Raw genomic sequence first — 24,158 nt, 5'->3', positions numbered from 1 at the left:
AACAGTTGGCAAAAGACTTGGGCCTCACCACTTCTGATTGACTCAGTCCTGTTGTTCTTGACCTATGTCTCTTGTATCCCTTCATAGTCTCTTGGCAATCTGTTGGCCTTTTCTGATTTGGCAACAGCCCAGTGACTGAGTCATTGTCCTCACTGAAACAAGTTTTTAGTACCTGTAGAACAAAGTACAGACGTCTACACAACACACTCAGCACGCTCTGGTGCTTTGCTGCTTCATTCTCCTCTTTGTCAAGAGTTTATTCTTTTCATGTTCTCCTAACTGTCAACTGGTGCACTACATTTACTGGTGCACTTTAAATTACACATTTGAGTATATTCAAGTATATTCAAGTTATTCAAGTATAACTTGAGGAGCTTTATTTATATTTAAAGCTGTGAGGTTCCTTTTTGTATACAGGAGTCTCACTTTTAAAATTGGCACAATGGTGCATATTCTTGGTGTGCAATGTGATAATTTGAGATGTGTATACATTGGGAAAATGGCTAAATCTGCCAATTTGTTTATTGTCACATTGTACACTCATCATTTGTGGGTGGATGTGCAGAGAGTACCTACATTGTCTTGGAAAATTTCAAGTATACTGGGACTAAGGACATAGCTCAGTCAGTACAGGGTTCTCTTAATATGCGTAAGGCCCTGGGGTCCATCACAAATGCTTCTTCATACAAGTTATCCTGGTGTACATGTGGAATCCAGGCTCTTGAGAAGTGGAGAGAGAAGGGTCGGAGTTACAGGGTTGTCCTTGTACATAGCAAGTTTATGGGTTGGAGGCCAGTCTGAGATATATGGCACTCTCAGAAAAATGATGGACAAAAGACCTTTTCAAGTGTATAGTACACCGTGGTATTATCTGAGCAGTGTGGAGTGTCATGCATTACACTTCTCATTTGATTGATATTTTGTATCCATTGAACACCAGCCCACACCTCTCTTGCCTGCGCTCAACCCCTGGTAACCATGATTCTGCTATCTGTTTCTATGATTTGGACTTTTAAACAATTTCTCCAAGTAGTGAAGTCACATGATATTTGTCTCTCTGTACCAGGCCTTTTTTTTTTTTTTTTCTTCATTTTGAAATCCCTGTGTTGTGTTTGTCATATAACGATTGTGGAATTCCTTGCTGCACAAGTGACTAACAACTTCTGAGGCCTGTCATTCCTAAGATGAATATAGTTTCCAATTACAATGACCAGTTATTCCAGATGATGTTTGTTGACTTCTAGCCTACTGAGGACTGCTCTCAGTACTCCTGTATTAGCATTCATGACTACTTTATGGAACATTAGTCTGTGGTTTTCAACAAGGAAACTGAGGCATAGTCAAGTTAAAGGACTTGCTGAGGCCTTCCAGCTCATGAGATGAGTCTACAACTGGAAGCCATGAAGCCAGAGGACCCTGATCTCTATGCTCCTTATCCCACATCAGGGATGAAACGCTTTGCTGTTGGTCACTCAGGAGAGCACTGTAGAAAGCCAATAAGCAATAAACTACAACCATAGACTGTGAACACTATACAGATGACTTATTCTCTATCGCTGGTCCTCTAACGCCTGTGGACATGTGTTCCATATCATTTACATAGCCTACCTTGTTTACAGCATCTTTCTGATGGGTTTTGCTTTGACTACATTGCATGTTTATGCTTCATTGTGAAGTTTTTCTGGAAACTTCACTTAGTTCATCTTAGAGATGTCTTGAAGTCATTACTTTGGTTTCTCAGTATGACTAATTACAAGCACCATTACTAAAGACTCAATTTTTCAAATGGGGACTAACAGTAATGAATCTTCTCTGGTACAATGTTCCTGGAATCATTGGTCATTTATCTTCAGAGAGAACAAAGGTGTTTTCATGAAAGAGAGTCCGTTTCTAAATGTCCGTGTGGATGAGAGGGGGGTGTTTGAGGTCTGATGCCTTGCTGCTGCTGTTAGACAGGGGTCGCCTCTGTGGCTCTGTTCATCTTTTGTCTGGTTTTGTTTTTAACTTTGCAATGAATGATTTCTCTCTTTCTAGACTATCACGGAAAAACATAAGCTAAATGTTCCTGAGACGATGACGGAGGTCCTTGATGTTTCTGATGAAGAGGGTGAGTCTTTCCTCTGGTCTTTTGTGACAGCTGCCATGTTGTTACACGAGGGAACTAAAATCTCTTTAGGGACAAAGGTAGTATGGATGGTAGCATCTTAACATTTAGAACCCGGTTGCAATCTTTAGTCCACTAAATTTACACTTGCCATTGAAAAAATAGGCAAGTCAGGTCTATGTATCTTTGCCATTCTTACTTTTAATCTCTAATGACTAGCAAGACTGGGGAATAAGAAAGAAACTTGAAATCACCCATGTGCTTAAAATAGCTGGCTGATATTATAGCCACTATTAATACATATACTAATTATACCGAAACATTTCATATTCACATGCCTTGAAGAAATGCAAAACGTTCGTCATCAGTGGTATATTAAGAAATATCTGATTAGTACAAATGCCAGAATATATATTAAACTCAGAAGAAAACAGCCCTAAAAAGGCATAAAAGGACCTCAGCACCAAATAGTGCAGTCTCAGCACAACTAAGGTATCCTTTATGCTCAGAAAGATCTGTACTTTCATGATGGTTTTAGAGTTGATAAAAATTACCTAAGCCAGTGGATCTCACCCTTCCTAATGCTGTGTCCCTTTAATACCTCATGTTGAGGTGACGCCAAACCATAAAATTATTTTTTGTTGCCACTTCATAACTGTAATTTTGCTACTTTCATGAATCACAATATAAATATTTTAAATGTAGGACATCTGACATGGGACCACCATAGGAGTTGTGCCTCACAGGTTGAGAACTGCTAATCTAGACAGTTGATTCAAAGCCCTGAAAAAGGCTTTTTCTAAAACAAGTGCAGGGGACAGCTTCAGGTAGGCTAAGCATCCATGTTTGGCACAAAAAGGTTCTTGTCTACCTCCTCAGTGACTTTTCTTTGTTCTACATTTTGAATTTCCCTGTGCTATCTTTCTGAAATAAAACCACCAAAACAAAAAGGAACACCACCAGCAACAAAAAACAGCTACCCTAAGATGACAGATGCACCACATAGGGTATGCAAGCTCCAGTCGCAAAGCCAGCGTGTGGGGATTGCAAAACCTATTACCATTTCATATGGACATGGAAAATGAATGCATATCTTTGCAAAATCATTGCCATGAAGTTGGACCCGGGCCTGAGAGTTAGAGACTCTATAGAAAATATTAATACATCTTTAGGTTCTTCGACATGAAATCTCAAGGCAAAGCTTTCCAGTCTTAGTCTTACTTGGAATCAGTTGGAACCAGGCTGCCTTTTTATTGGCAATATGCACTGAGCTGTGTCAGTGTGCATAAGAATTAAGACAAGAATAAATGAATGTTGGATCAATGTATTATGATGAGTCATTTTTTTAAAGTCCTGCCAAAGGCTGCAGTTCTGAGTATTTATTACGAGTGTGTGTTGTGTTCTAGTATTTGCTAGCAGAGTTCCAACATCCATGTATGCACACCATACATGGCTTTGGTGGGATTCTCTTTCTGATTCTCATTCATATGTTGTACAGCCCTTAAGCAGTTTGGTGACCACTTTATTGATGGGGAAGCGCTTAGTGATTCAGGTACCATAAGGACTCGGAGTGATCGCTTTGCTTTGCTTTTAACTTTTCTTAGCTTCATAGCAGCAGCTTGTTGATGTCTTAAATCTTTTGGATTAATACTAACGTTTCTTTGGAAATAGCTTGTGCAACGGGGGATGGAATTGTGCATGTGTGCGTGTGATGTGTGCATTTTATTAACTTGTAAGTTTAAAGCCATGATTTGCTTCTTCTGGTGATAATTTAGCAGCTATTATGGAGACGTATTAAACAAAATTATTTTCTTCGAGGACCATTGTAATAATGTTTCCCCAGAGGAATTTGTTTTTTTTAAGAATAGAGACTTTGAGGAAAAGTAATTCTTTAGTACTGGAGTAAGCATGACATATTGGTAACTAATCTATTAGTTACTGTCTACACTTTCAGCTAAGACTGCTTGAGCTGAATGCTCATATTGCCCTTCTTGGTTGAGAAGAATATATTATTAAATTATAATCCAGGTATGGTAGCATGTATCTGTAGTCACAGTTACTTAGGAGGCATAGGCAGGGGGATAACTCAGAGCAGACAATGGAGGTTCCCCCTGGGCTGGGCATGGGGGTACAAGCCTTTACTCTCAGTACTAGGGAGACAGAGGCAGGTGGGTGTTTCCAAGTTTGAGACCAGCCTATCCATGTCCTTTGTTCCAGGACAGCCAGATTTATGCTATGTAGAGAGAATCTGTCTCAAAGTGGGGGGCAGGGGGAAGTAAGGTCAGCCTCAGCAAATAAATAATTAGAAGTAGTAATGTGATTGTTTTCTAAAAGATAGTCAAGAATAGAGATAAGTTAACCACTAAATATCTTTAAAAAAATTATTGAGGGAGGAAAGGACTGGGTGTGAGGAGATGGCCAGGTGTGTAATGATACACTTATTAAATGATTATTACTATTAAATGATACAATTAATTTAAAGTGGTTTACTGTGTGTGTCTGATGAGTGAATGTTCATCATTTGCATGTAGTACCTACAGAGGCTAGAAGAGGGTATCAGGTCTCCCCATATTTCAATAGCAAGAGCAAGGGCCAGGGCAAGGGCAGGAGCCAGTGACATTTCAGAGAGTCTCTGTCCAAGCATCATAGTGGTCATTACAATGGGTAACCCTTGTGACCACACTATTTGATCTTAATTTAATCCCCATACTTTTGATATCTGTGTTCCACAGAGTCCTGGCATAGCTAATATACCAGTCACCAATCATGTAGAATCTTGTAGTTTTAGATTACCAAAATCAATTTTACTTAAAAACAACAACAACAAAAACTGTAGTATACCCATGCCTTATAAGCCCTAGGGAGGAGCTACCCAGAAATGTCTAAAAAAAAACCCTGGGAAATACAACAAAAAATGAATTCGTTAATTTGAAAGTCATCTATTAAATGAATACATCTTTTAGGAAGACATTGCTCCAAGTACAAGAAACAACAAGGAAACTCACATTAAGTTTGTTATATAATATGGGAAAAACAGTTGTGTCTGACTGTTTTATACCAGATAAGTTAATAATAGAGCATATGTCAGGGAACAATTATTATGTAATAGCAAAGTTCTTCCCAAGTTGAACAGAATTCTATGTATGCGAGCAAGAGCTAATGTTCTTAATTCAGAATGTTATTTTAAAATAGACTGCTCAGCAATTAAGAGCACTTAACCACTATCAGAGGACCTGGGTTTGATTCCCAGACCCCACATGGTGGCTCACAACCATTATAAACCTAGTTCCAGGGGATCTAGCAGTCATACGCAATAGGCATACATGCATGCAGGTAAAATACTCATACCCATAGATAGATAGATAGATAGATAGATAGATAGATAGATAGATAGATAGATAGAAGATGGATGGATAGATAGAAGATAGATGATAGATATACATAGATAGAAGATAGATGGATGGATAGATGATGGATAGATAGATAGATAGATAGATAGATAGATAGATAGATAGATAGACAAAGAGATCCCTCATCTTTCCCATCTCCCTCACTAAAAGCATGGATACAACTTTTTACAAGGATCTCATATAGAAAGTTTGTCAGGTTGGTGAGGTCCGAAGTGGACAAATAAGTATTTTGTTTTCTCATGCTGAATGTGAGGTACTTACAGAAAATCCGGGTGCAGAATTCTTGGAGGAAACTGAGATATATATTTGGGATGTGACAAAGGTCTAAGATGGGTCCACTTTTTAACACAGTATATTCTATGAGGCCCTTGAAGGTTTAATAATGTGTGGTAAATGGGACATAGCGGGGGGGGGGGTCGTATAGGAATACCATTTCAGACAAAGGAACCTGAGAAGAAAGACTGAAAGTAATAGGAAAAAGACTAGGAGAGATTCTGTCTGAGATGTCAAGGAGCGTTATTATCAAGGAAGTCACCTCTTGCTCATTGTTTAATTACTAGAATCAGTTAACAATAGCAAGGGTCTGGTTATGAAAGGAAGTTTGATTATAAAAGGAAGAGAAGACTGAGTATTATATTTTAAAAGGCCTAAGACTGGCTAAAGAAAGGTTAGCGCTTTACTGTACGGAAGGAGAATCCTTCATGAATCTGGTGGTATAGGAGGCTGATTAGAGACAACACTCTAGACCATGTTTTCAAGAAGATAGAAGGCATAAGGCTCTAGAAATAGACGTAGATAAATATGAATCTCCTCTAACTCTTCTTATAATACTTTCCATCACTCAGTGTTGATACACAGTCCTGAACAACGGTATTTTTATGTGCAAATAACTTAAAGAGAAATTATATACAGAATCAAGATTTGGCCTGAGACAAGTGTCACTCCTGTTAACAATAGCAGATTAGGTTCTGGACACTGTTGCTAGCCTTCGAGACTTGATTTTTGGGGTCATAATGATGACATCATGATCTATTTATTACACCACAGGTGTCTCCAAAATTCCTAAGCCTCGTTTTTAATAAACTGAGCATAGCAGGTTGTTCTCAGAACAACCACCAAAAGAGGCGGAGAATGGGGGAGAATATTAAGGACAGCCATGGCCTGGTGAACTCAGTGTGATTAGAGGGTTTTAAATGCTGCGTTGGCTTGTCAGCATTTTTTAAAGGGTGTATTTTATTTTAAATATATTGTTCAGATGGCTCACTCTCCTTTTCATGCACTTTTGTAACACATATCCCTAAACACCAGGGAGGAAGTCTGGGGCTGTGTTCACTCCCAGGTTGTGCTGCTGGACCCAGCTACATCCATCCTTTCTGAACCTTCTCCCCACCAAGGCATGACAAGAAAGAGGTTGAGTAAGAAAATCTAAAATGTGGGTCATGTCTTATTAAGGAGTATTGAGACCTTCTAGCACACAAAGACTAGAAACTTATTTTGAGTTAGTTTTGTTCCCTGTGACCACCTTGACAACTGAGAGACTGGGGTCAGAACTGGAAACTCAGGAGAATCAGGTTGGTATCCAGAATCTAAACCAGAGGAAGCTCAGGAGGCCCTAACCTGGGTAGTATAATGGACTTAAGCCCAGAATGCCCTAACTTGGGTAGTATTATGGACTTAAGCCAAGTTCGATTGATTGGATCGTGGGGATAGGGTAAGGGAGGAAGGAAACGAGGAAGCATGCACTTTTGAGTGTTAGGTAATGTTTAGGTTCTTGCTTAAGGGATACGGAATGCACGGCCTTTTGTATGTCTTGTATTTCACCATTTCCATCACCTTTTCACACTTGAAAAGGGGTCTCAGAGTGTCTTCCTGAACGTGAATTAAACTCTCTAAAAATGACTAGGCTTATCCCCAAGTCAGACCATGTCTAGATTTTAGTAGTCCTGTCCTTGGAACTTATTTCTTTCTACTTTAGTGCTCTTTTGTATCTTTAATCTTATAAGGTCTGATAAATCTTGTAATATATTATTATCAAATTCATGAGCAGCAATGTGGTTTTCAGAAGGTAAGGTCTTCCTGCCAAGCCTGATAAACTAGATCAAGCTCCAGGTCCTTCACAGTGGAGGGAGAGACCATATTCCTCTGATTTTCACATGTCTCTGTACACTGAAACATGAGATACACACACAGAGAGACACCTAGAGAGGGACACAGAAACAAGCACAGATACACATGCAGAGATACACACAGACATACACACATATGGGCAGAGACACACACACTAACAGAGAGACACACAAAAATACAGATACAGACACACACACACATTATCAATCAATCAGTAGATAATTTCTCATTGTAGCGCTATCTCATATATCCTAGCACATAGTCAATGGCGTGAAGAGACTATTAATACTGGTTTATGCACAGAATTATTGTATACACTTCTGAGAAAATGTTAGTAATCTACACACTGGGCTAATCTATAAGCTAGACTTGTCATCATAACAGACAGAATGAATAAAGCTAGTTGAAAGATATTCAAAGAGTTACAATTCAGTTAATTATTTTTTTCCTTGATGCCTTTTGGGGAAATTAATCAAATACTCTCTCTATAGGCTTTAGCCATCTGTAGACATGTGCATGGGTTCTGTGGCTTCCTGATGGGCAGTGTTTTGCTGTTACCCAAGGTGTCGTGTGAATGCACTATGGGCATATTTTGTTGTTGGAACTAAGTGAACAAGTGCCTTCCTTCACTGTCGTCTGATTGCCCCAGGTGATGACACAGTGACAGGTGATGGGGGAGAATACCTCAGGCCAGAAGATCTGAAGGAGCTCGGAGATGACTCACTGCCCAGCAGTCAGTTCCTGGATGGCATGAACTACCTTCGGTACAGTCTGGAGGGAGGAAGATCCGACAGGTATTCGCCAAACTTACATTCAGTTTCACAAGTATGCATAAACATTTTAAACATTTTCTTTTGTCCCTTTTTCTTTTTTCTTTTTTCTTTTTTCTTTTTTCTTTTTGTTTTTAGAGATAAGGTCTCACTATGTAGCCCAGAATAGCATGGAACTTTCTCAGATGAGCCTGAAACTTCTGACCCCCCTGTCTCAGCCGCCTGAGTACTGGGCGTGCACTGTAGGCACATATCACAATGCCTGGTTTACCACATATTTTTTATGGTGATAGAGAATATAGACACCATTGAGCACCTTGATCAACAGTTCACTTGCTTCTTAGTGTGACATCTTGTTCATGTCTCTGACACCTTAAGTAGAGCCCATTTTGAGGACCAGGAAACCAGTTCAGAGATTATCAAAGAATACTGCATAATCATGCAGCTACCACAAGGCAAGAGTGAGCCAAGATTAAAAAGGATTCCCTGCCTTCCAAAGTCAGATGCCACTTTTCTCTGCAGGCAAATTCTAAAGGCAGTTGTGGTTAGCATCTCCAGATACCTCTGACTCTAAGTTAATTCTTGGCGCTGTAATTTCTGTGTGCACACAAATCTGTTATGAAGAATAACAGAAGACAAGCTCAAAGGAAAATTGCCCTGGAGTCAACTTTTCCATAAAAAATAAATAAATAAATAAAAATGAAGGAGGATGGGACCTTAAGAGGTGACCCGAGTCCATAAGGATCCCACTTTGTGGACAAATCCAAGGAGCCTTGCTAATATTCTGAACTGGGTCCATGTTATCTCGGTTACTCCAAACTAATACGACTGGCTCTTGCTACCCTCTGTAGCAATAGGTCTAAGAATATTCCGGGTGCTTCTTCAGAAGTATGGCTGCCAAGCTGGGTCACACGTGCGCTTGTCCATGTTACTGTGTTGTCTTCCCATCAACAGTCCTGTGATCATAGTGCAAAGCTGACTCTTGTCAGCCACTTTAGGAATTTCCCACTTATTTATCACTTAAGGGAGAATCATCAATTCTACACAAATAATCTCTGTAGACAACTTATTTGGGGCTTTCCCCTTGAGAGCCTGGATCCCATTTCTTGTTTTGTTTGTTTGTTTTTCTGTTTTTCCTCTTCTTTTGTCCTCTTTCCTCACATTTTTTTTTCTGTGTAAGTTCATTCTTGAATTGGTCATCCTGGTAAGTCCAGGAGGTACCAACATGATTAAAATATGTTCTCGAAATTCAGAGCCTAACAGAGACCTTGAAAGGCTGGGGCAGAAGGGTTCTGAGCATCTCTGTAGGACAAAGAGACTCAAACTTTTTGACAGGCAGTGGACCAAACCAGGTGGAATGCTGAGCACTGCTTCTGGGAAAGGCAGAAGGCACTGAAGCCTTCACAGCGGGGTTAGCAGAGGCTTGTGTTAGCGGGACCAGATGGTGGTGCAGTGGGCAGGATCAGGAATGTAGGGGATGCACACCTGCATTTTACCAGAATCCCTCGTCTGTGACACAGGCAGTCATTATGGTGGAGAGGGGTCAATAGGCTAGACAACGTAGGTGCGGTATACTGTTTGCTGGTGGTGATGACAGTATTAAACTCTAACCCTCGTCCAGTTGTAGAAAGAATTCCACAGTGACAATTTTGAGATGTGGGTAGTAGGATTAGTTGGTGAGTTTTATGGGGCAGTTGAAGAAGATGGGTTGTGATTCCTTGATATTGGTGGCTTTCATAGAGGGTAGCCCTTAGGGTCAAGGTAAGGAAGGAGGAGCCTTTGGGAGGTGTGGAGAAGAGGTGATCGAACCTGTGATCCATACATTAAGTTCTTATCTGGTGACAGATTTGGATTTGTAATCTGAGATTCTTTTTCTGCTATAAATAATTTTTATTAATTTACTTATTCACTTTACAGCCTGACCGCAGCCTGCTTCCCTCTAATACAGTTCCCCTCCTCTATATCTCCTCTCCTCCTCTGAGAAGGGGACTGCAGGGCTGGGTATCATCTGACCCTGGCTCCTCAAGGCACTGCAGTACTAGCTGTATCCTCTCCCACTGAGGCCAGACAAAGCAGCTCAGTTAGGGGGAATGGGCTATGTAAGTAGGCAACAGATTCAGGGACAGCCCCCACTCTATGTTTCAGCATAAGAAAATATTTATAGCTTTGTGTGAATTCACAGTAATCTATGAATAGCCTGATTAAGCTCAGCCAAAGAACACTTCATTTTCATCAGTTATTTTTTAAAATTATTTTTTAAATGCCCGATTCACTCATAGTTTCTATTTTCAGTGTAAAGCTGAGAGTTATAACATACTTTGCATAGAGTGGGGAGGAGGTGAATGGTTTGAGACTTAGCATACAGAGACAGAGACATGAAACAAGCCTTGCACGCTCTGTTCTTGGATTCCCATGTGCACCTCTTGACCACCACGTGTATACACAAGCCCCCAAATAGGTCTTCCAGACCACATCTCATCTTCATGTTTTATTAATTATTCTTTCAGTTTTGCTTGAGCAGTTTGGTACATCACTTTTTTTGGTAACCATTCTCCTCTTTCATTATTTCTTTATTTGGTGTGCTGTCCATAATACCATTCCCAGGTAGGTATTACACGGCATGGAACCATGGTCTTCCTGGGTTCATTCGCATTTCCCTGCTTCCTGCTCATCACAGCTCACTGCTCACTGTGTGTGTGTCCGCGCGCTCTGGCAAACGCTGCTTATATTCTAGAATTATAGATTTTTCCTCAAATTAGCCCCTCTTCTGCGCTGCTCCCCCCCCCCCATGCTAAATGAGTAACTACTGGAGTTAGAACAGTGTCACAAGAACCAGCTCCGATTCCTGATTCTAACTCTTACAGCGCCACCTTGTGGCTGGCAACGCAGGAGCATGGCCCTTCCATAACAAACTTAGCAGCCTATCTATACTGAGAAAAGACAGAAATCAACATTAGGGTGCCTAAAATAAGCATACATACAGAAGGATTAGAACACATACAGTTTAATGCAGATGGGTCAAAACCACAGCCAGAGTACAGTCAGTTGAAATTGGATCCATTTATTATTATTGCTTACAACTGTCCAAATACAAATAGGAAAACTCTAACAACAAATCACCGACCCTTCTTCAGCCACACTGACAATGTCACATATTTCCTTATTCAAAGGGGCTTCAAACTCTACAAATTGAATGTCTAGTAGGAATTATAGTTTCCTAAGCTAGTGATTGTTACACTCATCCAATTCTATAGGGCGGTTGTGTGAAAAAAGGAGAAAGTATAAACTGAATCCTTCTATCTATAGCTGTTGGATCCTCCAAGTGAACAAGTACATTTTAATTTCTTTGAGCATGTTATTCTCAGTGCATTAACTCAACAGGAGGCCTCCCCGAAATAATGTCTTGTCAATGGAAACTCGGTTGTGACATGTTTAAACTTGTCTGTGATGTCCCCCACCAAATGTACTCAGTTTATGATGTAGAGATTTAAATTTTTTTCAAAAGTTTATTCTTGTTATCATTTCACCAGAGAGAATTATGTCTCTGCTGTTAGAATGTTCCAGTCATATTTACTTCATTTAAGTAGATTCTTTGACATCATTAGGGGAGAAAAGAACAGTTAGGACACATGAGCTTGATTCACGACAGGCAGCAGAGACAGCTACGTAAGATCCATAAAGAAGTGAACACTCAAACTGTGGTCTTGTCCAGTTCTCTCCCTCTGTCTTCACACTCTAATATCTAACCTTCTCTTTTGTGGCTGTAGGCTACTTTGTTTCTTTCTTTCTGTTAGTCATTTAGGCAAGACAAAACTTAATAACTCCCTCTACCTCCTCTATATCAAAACCAGTTGAGGAAGACCCCAGAAGACAGAGGCAGGACCATCAAGTGTTCAAGGCCAGCCTGGGCTACATAGTGAATTCCAGATCAGCCTAGGTGACAGATTAAGACTCTGTCTCAGGAAAACAAAACTAATTATACCAACATAATGTCATTTGACTGTGCAGATTAATTAGAAGGACTAAATTACGCAAAGGACAATTGTTCTGTCCATTGCATTTGAGTCTATAATTTGGAATAACAAAGATCAGATTTATCAAAAATTCAAAACACTGAATTGCAAGGCCTTAATTGCACTTTGAAGCCCCACATCACTTTTGGTCAGCATCCATTGGCGAATTGCCCTTGAGTTGGTGTGTGTCTGTCCTGCTCTTGCCTCTCGTCCCCATGGCAACTCTTTAGGGATTCCTACAGGACACACAGGGCATGCAAAGGGGAAGTGTTCTCCTCTGAGATCACAGCACTGCTGCACTCACCCGAGGTAAACAGGAGGCGCCCCACTTCCACAGGAAGCACGCATTTGGCCACAGTTCATTTCACTCTGTACCTTCCAGGGGAGGACACTGACATTCAGCTATTCACAATGTGGAAAGGAAGGGAAAGTGGCAGGAGAAGAGAAGAGACAATAAAGAGGGGAAAAAAGAAAAAAAAAAAAAACACAACCCTGCCTTTTCATTTTGCTTTTGCTCTCTGAGTAGTCTACTTCCCACCAAATATTTTCCCACGGCTGCAGGGACGTTATTTAACACAGATTTAAGAGCTATTGCCTGCATAAAAATTTTCCCCCCACTGGCAAATAAGTGACAGTTGCTGGTTTCAAACTTTTCTGGAAAGAAAGCGAATCAGATTAGGAGTATCGAATGTAACTTGCGGATTCCCTTGTGCCCTAGCTGTTCAGCGTTAAGCACAGTCTGGGGATGCGTTTGGCTGCTGGGCAGAGACCTGGGTAGGGCCACTCTGAGACCCGTGTCCCCTGGAAGTTGCACTGTTAGCTAATAGCAGGCTTTTTTCATTCTCCTGCTCGGCTCATTTCACCTTCCCAACCCTCCACCGCTGTACATGACTGCTGTACATGACCATGACCTCCTGCCAACCTACCAGCCTCCGGTCCTTCAGTTCCGACAGGTCTCACACTCTGAGCCACGCATCGTACCTGAGGGACAGTGCCATGATTGACGACACGGTTGTGATCCCCAGCCACCAGGTACAGGACTTTCTGCCTTTGTATCTGCTTTCTGGACAGCTTTTTCCTACGTCCTAACACCACAACTATCCAGTGGTCCAGTGGAAACAAGTTGGTGGTGGGGTGGGTCGAGAGAAGAAAGTAAAAAGAAAGAACAATAAAGATAAATTCTTTCTTAATGACAGCAACAACAAGATCAGGATGATAGATCTGAGGGTGTCTCATCGCATGAGAGATTATGGTGTTTCCTTTTTCAGCCATACTGAGTTCCTTTCTTTATGTAAAGATTTGTGTTCTGGGAATAATATTTCCATTATGAGGGGGAAAAATGAAGCAGGGCATGTTTATAAAATGAACGGTGTGTTGGAAGTAAATTTTGTTGCAATATTTAAGGTAGCTGTGAGAAAGTGCTTAAAGTTTACTCCAGACAGAACCTTTTAATTTTAGGTATAATTTGATGGATTGGATACAGGGAAATAGACTTTTTTTTTTTTTTTTTTGGCTTTCAAAGTACTGTGCTATTGTATGAGTTAAAAGGAAATACACTAGAAGGTTTTTTTTTTCAGATTTATTTCTTATGTTTTTCTTAATTGAAAATCTTCTAAGTCATGGCTCCTTTTGTTTTATGCTTTTTCAGAATTCCTTGTATTTTACTTGAGTTTTGAAGCATCGTTTTTCATTGAACCCACTGTTCTTTGTGTGTAGGTGTCTGCACTAGCCAAGGAGGCAGAAAGGAATTCTTATCGTCTGAGCTGGGGCACTGAGAACTTAGACAACGTGGCTCTTTCTTCCAGTCCTATTCATTCAGGGTGAGTGAATCAATATTATGTATCCAGATCAAGAGGTAAAAAGAGATGTGAAAAGTCACAGCTTTGTCCAGTTGCTTTAGTGGATGCTTAGCTTACAGACGAGGCGCCCTTTGTTTCAACTTGTGAATAATGTTGCTTTTTCCAACATAGTTCCAGCTACACCAATGAGACAGCAAAAAGGGGGTTGAATTCAGCATAGAAAACTACTGTTTTAAAATAACTAGCAGCAACAGTTTGCTGACAGACTAGAATATGGGGGCCACTTCTTTACTGATCGCATACAGTCTTTAGAGCCATCTTTTAAAAAGAGGCGTGGCCAACAGCTTATTTGAAAGTTTCAATCTGCTAAGATGAACTGGCTGGCCTTTGAAATAAATGCCTTTCCTCACATATAAATGCACTTAAAGTGGTGGTTATGGAAGTCCACGTCACACACATACACAAATGTGAACACTCAAGTAGTGACGTTAAATAAAGAGAAGTTCACAGCTAGAGTTGTCCTCTCAGCTGTGCTTCCAATGCCCTTTGTAGAGTGGATCCAACACTGCCTGTTTATCACTACTTAAAAGTTAACACCTTTGGTAGCACACACCTTTAATCCCAGCACTTGGGAGACAGAGGTGGGCGGATTTCTTAGTTGGAGGCCAGCCTGGTCTACAAAGTGAGTTCCAGGACAGCCAGGGCTACACAGAGAAACCCTGTCTCGAAAAAAAAACAAAAAACAAACAAACAAACAAAAACCAAAGTTAACACCAGACTTTGAACAGTTCTTTCAGCATAACTCTAGTCTTCTTTGGGATGCAAGAATTTAATATGTATACATTTCTTAAAGAGTTTAAAATAGAATACTTTTTGAATTGTTTTTGCCCTCAGGTTTTAGTAATAGTATAGTAATATTATGGCTATATAAAAATCTTCATGTGTTTTCTTTTAAGTAAAATTTCTACCCATAATTTACCAAAAAATGGAGCACTTCGGTTTAAATTATTATCCCAAACTCCTTACATGTAATCTTCATAACTGTTTTGAACAGTGGGACCTTTCTTCTTAGTGTTTTAAAATATCCTCCTTCCAGGGAAGTAGTCCAGGACATCATAAACATTTTGAACTTTTTAGTGTAATAGTCTATGAAACACCATAAAATTAGACAGATATTGAAAATAAACACCCTGTTTTCCTTGTTAAATACTATAGCTAGTTCTTGGTCTACCAAGAGTTCCTTAGAGGAATTAAAAAGATTAAACTCCATTTAAATTGAATTAAGAATTTTAAATGCAAAATGAAATAATTAAAATCTCTATTATAAATTGGTCAAAAACCCTAGAATTGCCTTCTGCTACTGAGGTCCCCCCCATGTAAGTAAGAGAGAAGAGGTCTGGGCATCAATGACTGAGGACAACAGATAAGAACCCAGACTCCATGCCACCAAATAAAGTCATAATTTTAGATTACAATGTAACCAACTACCAATAGCAATTTTTTTTAAAGAGTGAATGTTACGGTAATAGTTTGGTTTTCAAGTTAATTATTAATCTTAAAAAGGAAATTCTCAAAGTTTAATGCACATCAATATCCAATTTATTTTTCTAATCTAAATAATATCTATGATCTATAATGAGTAGATAATGGTTACTTCATTGTGGTTGATTACTGGTAATGAAAGATCAGCATGTAACAGAGAAAAGAAGGAAGGAAGGAAGGAAGGAAGGAAGGAAGGAAGGAAGGAAGGAAGGAAGGAGGAAAGAAAGGAAGGAAGGAAGGGAGGAAGAAAGGAAGGAAGGAAGGAAGAAGAAAGAAAGACAGGCAGAAAGAAAGAGAGAAAGACAGAAAGACAGAAAGAAAGAAAGAAAGAAAGAAAGAAAGAAAGAAAGAAAGAAAGAAAGAAAGAAAGGGAAAGGAAGAAAGAAAGAAAGAAAGAAAGAAAGAAAGAAAGAAAGAAAGAAAGAAAGAAAGAGAAAGGAAAGGAAGGAAAGGAAGGAAGGAAGAAAGAAAGAAAGAAAGAAAGAAAGAAAGAAAGAAAGAAAGAAAGAAAAGAAGGAAGGAAGGAAGAGAGAAAGAAGGAAAGAAAAGAAAACTATAAAAAATTAGTCTGCAGCAAACCAGCTCTTCTGAATTTCAAATGTTTATTATACTGACTCTTAGTTAGTCAAATCAGTGTGGGGTCTTTAAAGACATCAATGTCCAGGGCTGGAGAGATAGCTCAGCTGTCAAGAACACTGTCTTCTCTTCCAGAAGAGCCAGGTTCAATTTCCAGCACTCACATGGTAGTTCACAGTTGTCTGTAGCTCCAGTTCCAGGGGACCTCATCCAGGAAAAACACCATGGACATCAAATAAAAATTAATCATTAAAGACATCGATGTGCAATTCACATCTTACTCCCATTACACCAGAGCCTCTGTCCTCAGCTCCTGGCACTGGTATCTATGAGTTCAGGTTACTGAAACTGTTAGAAAGGGAAAAACCTTTGCTCAGTCAATCAGGCAGAGTACACATCTGGCTCTCCAGAAGGTTCTTAGCCACTTTAATTCTTCAACATTTGCCAGCTCTGCAAAGCACTAGACTCAGCTCTTCAGGAAAGTAGGTAGTGTTCTTTGAAGTCAAAAGACCACATGACAAAGAGGAATCTGCCGGCTAAGACTGTCCTTTGACATCAGACTGATCTGAATTCAGACTCTGATACTGATTATATGTGGCAATGGGCATATCATAAAAAAAATTCTGACTTTCATTTACTTATTTCTAAAGTTAGTATTAAAAATTTATTCCACTGGGGAGTTTTTAAACAGGAAATGCTTTTTAACATCATTAGATTTTACCTTGAAACAATAAATAGGGTATAGCTTTTACTATTTCTACATTCTCTTTAGATGCATTTCATACTTATCACAAACTCCAAATTAGTTAAATAGAATGTGTCCTGAGTCTTCTGAATGGCAATAAGAATATATTCATTCCATGATGGCATGATGGGCTTATTTCTACCAGGTAGCATCATCTATTGATGTCTCTACCATGTCCAACAACCATGGTGCTACAGATGATTTTAAGTAGAAGGGAAATTATCCTTGACACCTCAATGGTTCTAAGGCCTGTGAAGTTTGAAAGTAATATTCATAGCAATAGATGTATAACATTCATCATATATGTTGTAACATTGACTTTTTATCATCACATTCTAGGTTCCTAAGTAGTAGCTATTAGATATTTTTCAAGGATCTGAGTTTTAATCTACCCAAAATGTAAGGAAAAGGTGATGATTTGGTAAGGGGATAATGCAGAGAATTTGTGATTATATGCAATGTGTCCGTGAGGATAATGCTAAATTGAATTCAATAGCCTATCTTACCTTCAAGCTGCAGTCTCTCACTTGCACTGCTCAGTACTGGTAGTTTACTCTCTCTCTACTTCATGTCTTAAAGATGCTCCTGGCAGAGAGGGACTGGGTCAATGATTAAACTGGCCTTTCTCTGCAGATATAACCAGAATCTGACAAATGAAAGTCTTGACTTTTTTTTTTTCTGAGTTGCCTGACAGACTCATAATGAATCCAGGAAACAGCCACTCTTAGAAGCGCCACATGAAGGGCTTACCAGTAGTCTGTATAAAAACCTTCTGTCAAGTGGTGGTGGCGCACGCCTCTAATCCCAGCATTTGGGAGGCAGAGGCACGCAGATCTTTGTAAGTCTGAGGCCAGCTTGGTCTATAGAGCAAGTTCCAGGGCAGACAGGACCATACACAGAAATCCTATGACAGAAAACCAAAACCAACCAACCAACCAAAACCAAAACAAAACACCAAATAAATAAATAAAAATAAGATAAGAAAGAAAAGGAAAAAAGAAAAAATAACTTCACAATTCTTAATTTCATAATGAATTAATATGCATAATGAATTAATATGCATAATGAATTGGCTGACGGGAGGCCATGTCTACCAATATCTAGTTCTGTAACTCACCTTATATATTGTTATTCTGAAAGTCTCTGTAATGTTTTAATGATAGTCAAATACTGAGAATTCGATATCAACTCATCAGGTGTTAGGATATGCCACAAGTAAAATATAGCCTCTAGATAGGAATCTTTTAAAAACAAGCTGAAGACAGCTTTTGTTGTGACTTTTGAACTCACACACACAAATTAGTCACAAAAGATGAATATTTGGCGTGTAAGGCAGCCAAGTCTCTTCTGCATGGGACAACATAGCATAGATGCTTACAGAAGTACTTCTGGTGTTTAATTTAGTTGTTCCTATTTCTTAAAATATCCTGGGAGTTAGTTCTTTTAGATCCATGAAGGCTAATTTTTTCAGATGGAGAATTTTTTTTTTTTTGTAAAGTAGCAAATCACTGTTCTAGAAGACTGTATTTCTGGTTCATTGAAGAAATAAATTGCCTATGTCAGTAAACATTGGAACATTATGAAACCCTGTGGGATTGAGGATGCACAGACTTGTGGGTAAAAGAGTAGTGAAGAGTAGGAATTCGATTAGGCTCAGGGACCACGATGCTCAAAGCAGTCGATGCAGTCTTGTACAGAAGCACTAAGGTTATGTTTGCAGAGATCTTCACTACCCACTAGTAGCTGATTAATGTTACGTGCTCTGCTATAGACTTTATGCTGTATCCGCCACACAAGGTATCCTTTAAGCTGTATCTTTCCTGTGTGTGTTTCTTCTGCTGTAGCCCAACAGGGAATTGCCTTATCTAAAAAGCATTAAAGAATTTCCCAGTGGAGAGCAATTGAATCAAAACCATATACATATCTTTATAATGTCACTTGGTGCTTTTTAGCTTCTTGAACACTTAGCCTTTACTGAGTGTCTCCATGAGCCAATGCTAACTAAGGTTTCACTTCCGTATTCAGTGAATATGTAACTTCCCCAGCTTCCTAAACTGGGACGAGTCACAAAGGCTCCAAAGCCTTTTCTTCTCTAAGCGCTTGGAGAGTGACATCTCTATTATTGCATAGAGTGATATCTTACTTGTATCTCCATCTTTTTTTTTCAGTGACTACTGTGTTGGTATATGAGTTAAATATTTCAATCAAAATCACATCTGATTTCATTCTTTATATTTCACTTATTACCTCTTTCTCTATGCTAAAGTATCTATTCTGTTGCAGCCGCGCCTCTCCATGTCTTGATCGTGACAACAGCAGGTGAACCTCTGCGTAATTCCTTCTCTGAACATGTGCCCCCTCTGGTCCCCGCCCCCTTGCCATCTCCTTCTGCATATGCCCACCTCAGGATGCTTTAGTGTTGATGATGTCTAGCAAAATATTTGCAAGGGTTTATGTTCTCTAAATTGAGCCCATTGCTCACTTTCCTCTTCCCAGTAAAGGGAAAGCGGGTGTATTTAATGTCAGCAGGTATGAGGTGAGCTGGGCCAACATTAAAATGGACTCCTGTCTTGGTCATGGCCTCCACATCGTATATGCTTTCGTGAGGAAAAGTGCTACATCCAACTGAAAGCTTATGTTATGTTCCCATGATGAGGCAAATTGGCAGAGCTATTACAAAGTTTTATTTAAGGTTGCAATTTTTAGTAGCGCTCAGACCATTTCCTCTTTGTTTTGCCTTATCTAGCCATATCCTAGGTGAGTCAAAGACTTATTTATTAATGGTAATTTTTTTTTGCTAGCTCTATTTTAAGTCCAACCTTTTGATATTTTTGGAAATTGTGCTGTGGAATGACATCTCCACCTTGTAAATATAGCAATTATGCTATGTTATTTAGATGAAGTTATTTTTAAAGTTCCTTTTGGGCTGCTGATTAAAGGATTTTTATTCTGTGGCCAGCCGTTATGATACTATGGATTATCCCTCGATAAATAAGACAATTTTATATTTTCATTCTAAAAGTTCAGTTAATCTTTTTATCTTTTCTCAAGTACACCATAAATGTGTATCTGGTCATGGACATGGGGATTGGTAAATAATTATTGAGTGATTTAAACAAATTTGAACTACACTAGTCAACATCATTTCTCCATCAGCTTTTTAGTTTGTGGAATCTGGAGAACTAGGAAGGGACTAGGAGATTATGGAGAAGGAGGCTCCTGGTGTGGTTTTAGATAGTACCACTGAGTCAGAATTAATGCCAGGGCCTCTGCTGTGTACATGACCTCACTGAAGCACCCTGATGCATCTTTTCTCTTGTCTTTCACCCAGTGACTAACTCTGAATGCTGCAGTCTCCTCCCTGTTCCCAGCCCATGGTCCTAGATGAATTAAATGGAAATTTGAACTATCAGTAACTTTGTGGGTGGACAGTGCAGTCCTTAAAAGTCCAAATCCTTGTTTTCTGCTGCCTCCTCTGAAGCATGTACTGGTTTAGCTAATGAAATTGCATATTTATTGTCCAGTCCTCTGTCTAATAAAAGTGAATTGCATTTGCTTTTATTCCTTTTTAAATTGTGACAATGTTGTATCTCACAATTTAGAAAACTGCAGAGTTTCTACTTTGCATGACTGCTGTCATTTGAAAAGTCAGAAGCATCAGAGACAATGTCCCTTGCTATTTTTTCCCTGTGTAGTCCTAAGTCAATGTCTAATGAAATACATCTACACGTTTTCAGCAAAGTATCTATTTAACCATAGGTCAAAGACTCCATTGACTAGGGGTAATAACCGTTTGCTTTCCAGTTAGGAAATCTCCCAGAGCCATCTAAAATCAAACATTTAAGTAGACTGTCTGATCTAGACAGCCATGAACTACATCAAATTTGTAGCATTAGGCAGTAAGTTCAGATATGTATTCACCTAACTCCCTTAATTCATGGGTAAGAAAACAAGGTTAACAAAATTGTTAAGTTACTTGACTGTGGTTACAAAAATAGCTCAAAATAGAGATAAGTCTGGGCCTGGGCTTCACACGTAAATAATGTCACCAAAATTCTATTGACGACATTAAACTCCTTAGCACACATGTGAGTATCTTGAACATTCTTAATAATTTTTTCCCAATGTTTTAGGTGATGTATGATATATATTTTAATGATCATGACATTTAAAAGATTTTTTTTTTAAAAAAGCAGAAAAGAAGAAGATGATGGGGGCAGCCATTTATTGAATCTGTATTCTTTACTTGCACATGGCTTACTGTTCCCGATAGCTGTGATCAGGTCAGCTCCCAGAGGTTGAAGGCTTCCATGTCACACTCCAGACTATAGAGCTGAGCTTTCAGTCCATAGCTCTGAGTCATATACATTCGGCTCACTCCAGACCCATCTCATGAGTCACCCCTTTCATCCTCCCTCCTTACCCCACAGTCCTCACAGTAAAAAAAAAAAAGTTCCTGCACTGTTGGCTCCTGCTTCATACACTGCAGAGTAACTGGCTCCTAATTCCCTTAGCCATCCAGGTAGTGGTGCCTTTTGGTATTCTGCCATTTTTGATGAAATTTCTCAAATGCTTACCCAGTTTTCTGCTTGAAAGTGGTGGGATTGACAAGATAGCGTGCTGGCTTTACCAGTAGACTTCAATTGCATCTGGTTGTGTAGTGCAGTCTCTGTTCTCCTCCTCTTCTTACATTAAGGAGAGGCCTTGGGAGTATACAGTAAAGTCCTGTCTTAGTCATTTGATAACTATATTATGAGTCCAATTTGGCCAGAACATTTACAGCAGGGCTAAACTTTAATACCCTTTGTTCCTTGATAGTTAGTGTTCATGTCTTTTCAGCCCTCTCTACTTCTTGGCATCTTTCTATTTTACTTTTTGTTCTCTCTTTCCTCTTAGTTTCTAAGGAAAAAATCCCCACTGGAGTTTGTGATTGTCTGGTAGCCTATGTCATTACTTCTCTTACTTGGTAAAATCTAGAGGCTTACCCTGCTCAGCTGTCTGCTGTTTTCCCCTGAATTATACACATTGCACACTTGAGTTTTCCATTTTGCTTTGCATTTGATTAGGGCTTTTTCGGGATCACTAATGACACAGGCATGATTCCTGAAGGTGTGTCTATGTGCTGTGTCAGTCCTTCCTTACGTTCTGTTATTTCAACTTCTCCCTTTTCAGCCTTTCTTCAAACAGTCTTGTATTATTTTTTTAAAAAATAATTATATGAGATTCAAACTATTAGTTTTCACAGTCTCCCATTTTCTACCCAAGGAATACATTAGATCTCTCAGTTCAGCAGAAATGCGTGTGGTAGACTCTTTAAAATTAGACATAGTACTTTCCTGCTGCTTTGCTGCATCTGAACGTAGAGATTTGAATGATTCCTGATTGTAATAATAGGCCAGACACCTAAGATTTCACTTACCTCATACTTTAGCCTTACTCTCTCTGTTCCTTGTAAGGACACACCATTTGTCATAGCCTGTCTCTTCATTCTTATATTTATTCATCTATTCAAAAATGATTCTTGACTCCCTACTCTGTTCTGTATCCATCCTGGACTGAGTACTGGGGGGCTGAGACTGTGTTCCCTGTTGTTACAGCCCTTAGATGACACCTTGATGAGCTGACCGGTCATACCTTATTGACCAAGGAAATTAGCAAGCAGGCCCAAGCAAGGATGAAATCAGAGAGTGACAACTTGGCTATAAATGTGAAGTTCTTGGCGCAGCTCCTGACATTTCGGGGATATCACAAAAAAGGATCATGGAAGCAGAAATCAGGGAGGAAGTAAAACAGAAAGAGGGCTTCTGTGGCACCACACTAGGGAAAGTAAAAGAATATGTCAAGGGCATGGCTGCAGATTCACTGTTTTGAAGACAGACCACCAGAGTAGTCTACATGTTCCTTTGAGTAGAGAATTGATATCCTGCAGACAAGAGGTCATCCCTGGAATAATATACCATGGAAATATAAGGGCCTGGGACATGAGTGCACAAACCTTGTAACTTCCTTCAAAGCACCTAGCTACTACGAGGGTTCATGACATGTACTAATAATCCCTTCTAGTTTCAGCACCTCGATTTCTTGCTCAGAGTAATTGAGATTTAAAAAATTAGCTGGGTGTGATGATACATTTATAACCACAGAACTTTGGAAGCAAAGGCAAGAAATTAAGAGTCCAAAGTTAAGCTCACAAATGTAGAAAGGTCAAGGCTAGCCTGTACTACCTGAGACCCTATCTCAGAAAAATTGAGGAGGAAGGAAAATCAAAGGAAGTATTGATGTTAACTATCAACGAGTCAGAAATATTGCAGTGAGGTTAGATACTCTGCTGGTTGAAACTGTGGCATTTTAAGGCATTCACCTTTAAATGAAAATCAGTGTAAATGTACTCAAATAAAAATAATAAAGGGAAAATCTGCATGTCCATCTGGAAGCATTTCCAGGATTTCCAGCAAATTCGTGTATTTAAAAGTCAGAAAAAAAACACTGAAGAATTCATATTAAAGACTAAGAGTAAGAAAAGCTGCAAGCTATTTCTCAGTGTGTCTTGCTACCACCCAGAATACCAACAGTTCTCGTCCTCTGAACTGTTGCTTGTGCAAAGCAGCTCTCACCCCTCCTGAAAGCTTAGCAGCTAGGGGAGAATGGTAGGCCTAGGCTGGCTCCTGCATGCGGGAGGTCTGTGGCTCCTGTGATTTCATGCTGCATGCCGTGCTTCAGAGGGTACTCTGGGCTTCCCCGCACCCATTTCTCTTACTAGCAACAGGTTTTCTGTTCAATGGCGTGTCTAATGCATTCTGTGTTCTGCTGCAAAGAGGATGCTATGATATTTCACTCTCCTTTAAAAAATAACATCAATGTGTTGCGTTTCTATCCCACCACTTACTTTGATGGAATACCTTTCAAATGTTTTCAGTGTTGTCGTGGAAGCAATATCTAGGTGTGTTGATCTGGCCTGGTGCGGTTCTCGGTATCTCGGTCGATCTGTGAAACACCTATATGTTGCTTTCATTATGTTGTTCTCATGTACACTTCGCAAATGCATTGAAAGTGGGAGCACGCTGAAGTGATT

The 24,158-nt window shown here is 39.5% G+C and overlaps 1 protein-coding gene across 41 annotated transcripts in view; it reads left to right on the top strand.

The window, feature by feature from the left end:
• Positions 1-24,158, top strand: part of Ank2 (ankyrin 2) — a 583,460-nt gene that overhangs the window by 513,668 nt on the left and 45,634 nt on the right. For 15 of the 41 annotated variants that reach the window (XM_029474820.1, XM_029474818.1, XM_029474797.1 and 12 more), the window contains 6 exons: positions 2,035-2,107; positions 3,603-3,656; positions 8,291-8,435; positions 13,354-13,456; positions 14,141-14,244; positions 19,370-19,405. In XM_029474820.1, the coding sequence (XP_029330680.1) occupies positions 2,035-2,107; positions 3,603-3,656; positions 8,291-8,435; positions 13,354-13,456; positions 14,141-14,244; positions 19,370-19,405 (515 nt within the window). The remainder of the gene's footprint in view (positions 1-2,034; positions 2,108-3,602; positions 3,657-8,290; positions 8,436-13,353; positions 13,457-14,140; positions 14,245-19,369; positions 19,406-24,158) is intronic. The other 26 variants (XM_021159015.2, XM_021159016.2, XM_029474821.1 and 23 more) reach the window with 5 other exon arrangements.

Source organism: Mus caroli, chromosome 3 (assembly GCF_900094665.2).
Source record: "Mus caroli chromosome 3, CAROLI_EIJ_v1.1, whole genome shotgun sequence".
In the NCBI taxonomy this organism is placed as follows: Eukaryota; Metazoa; Chordata; class Mammalia; order Rodentia; family Muridae; genus Mus; species Mus caroli.
Note: the sequence above shows the minus strand (reverse complement) of the source record. Positions and strands in the feature narration are given on the sequence as shown.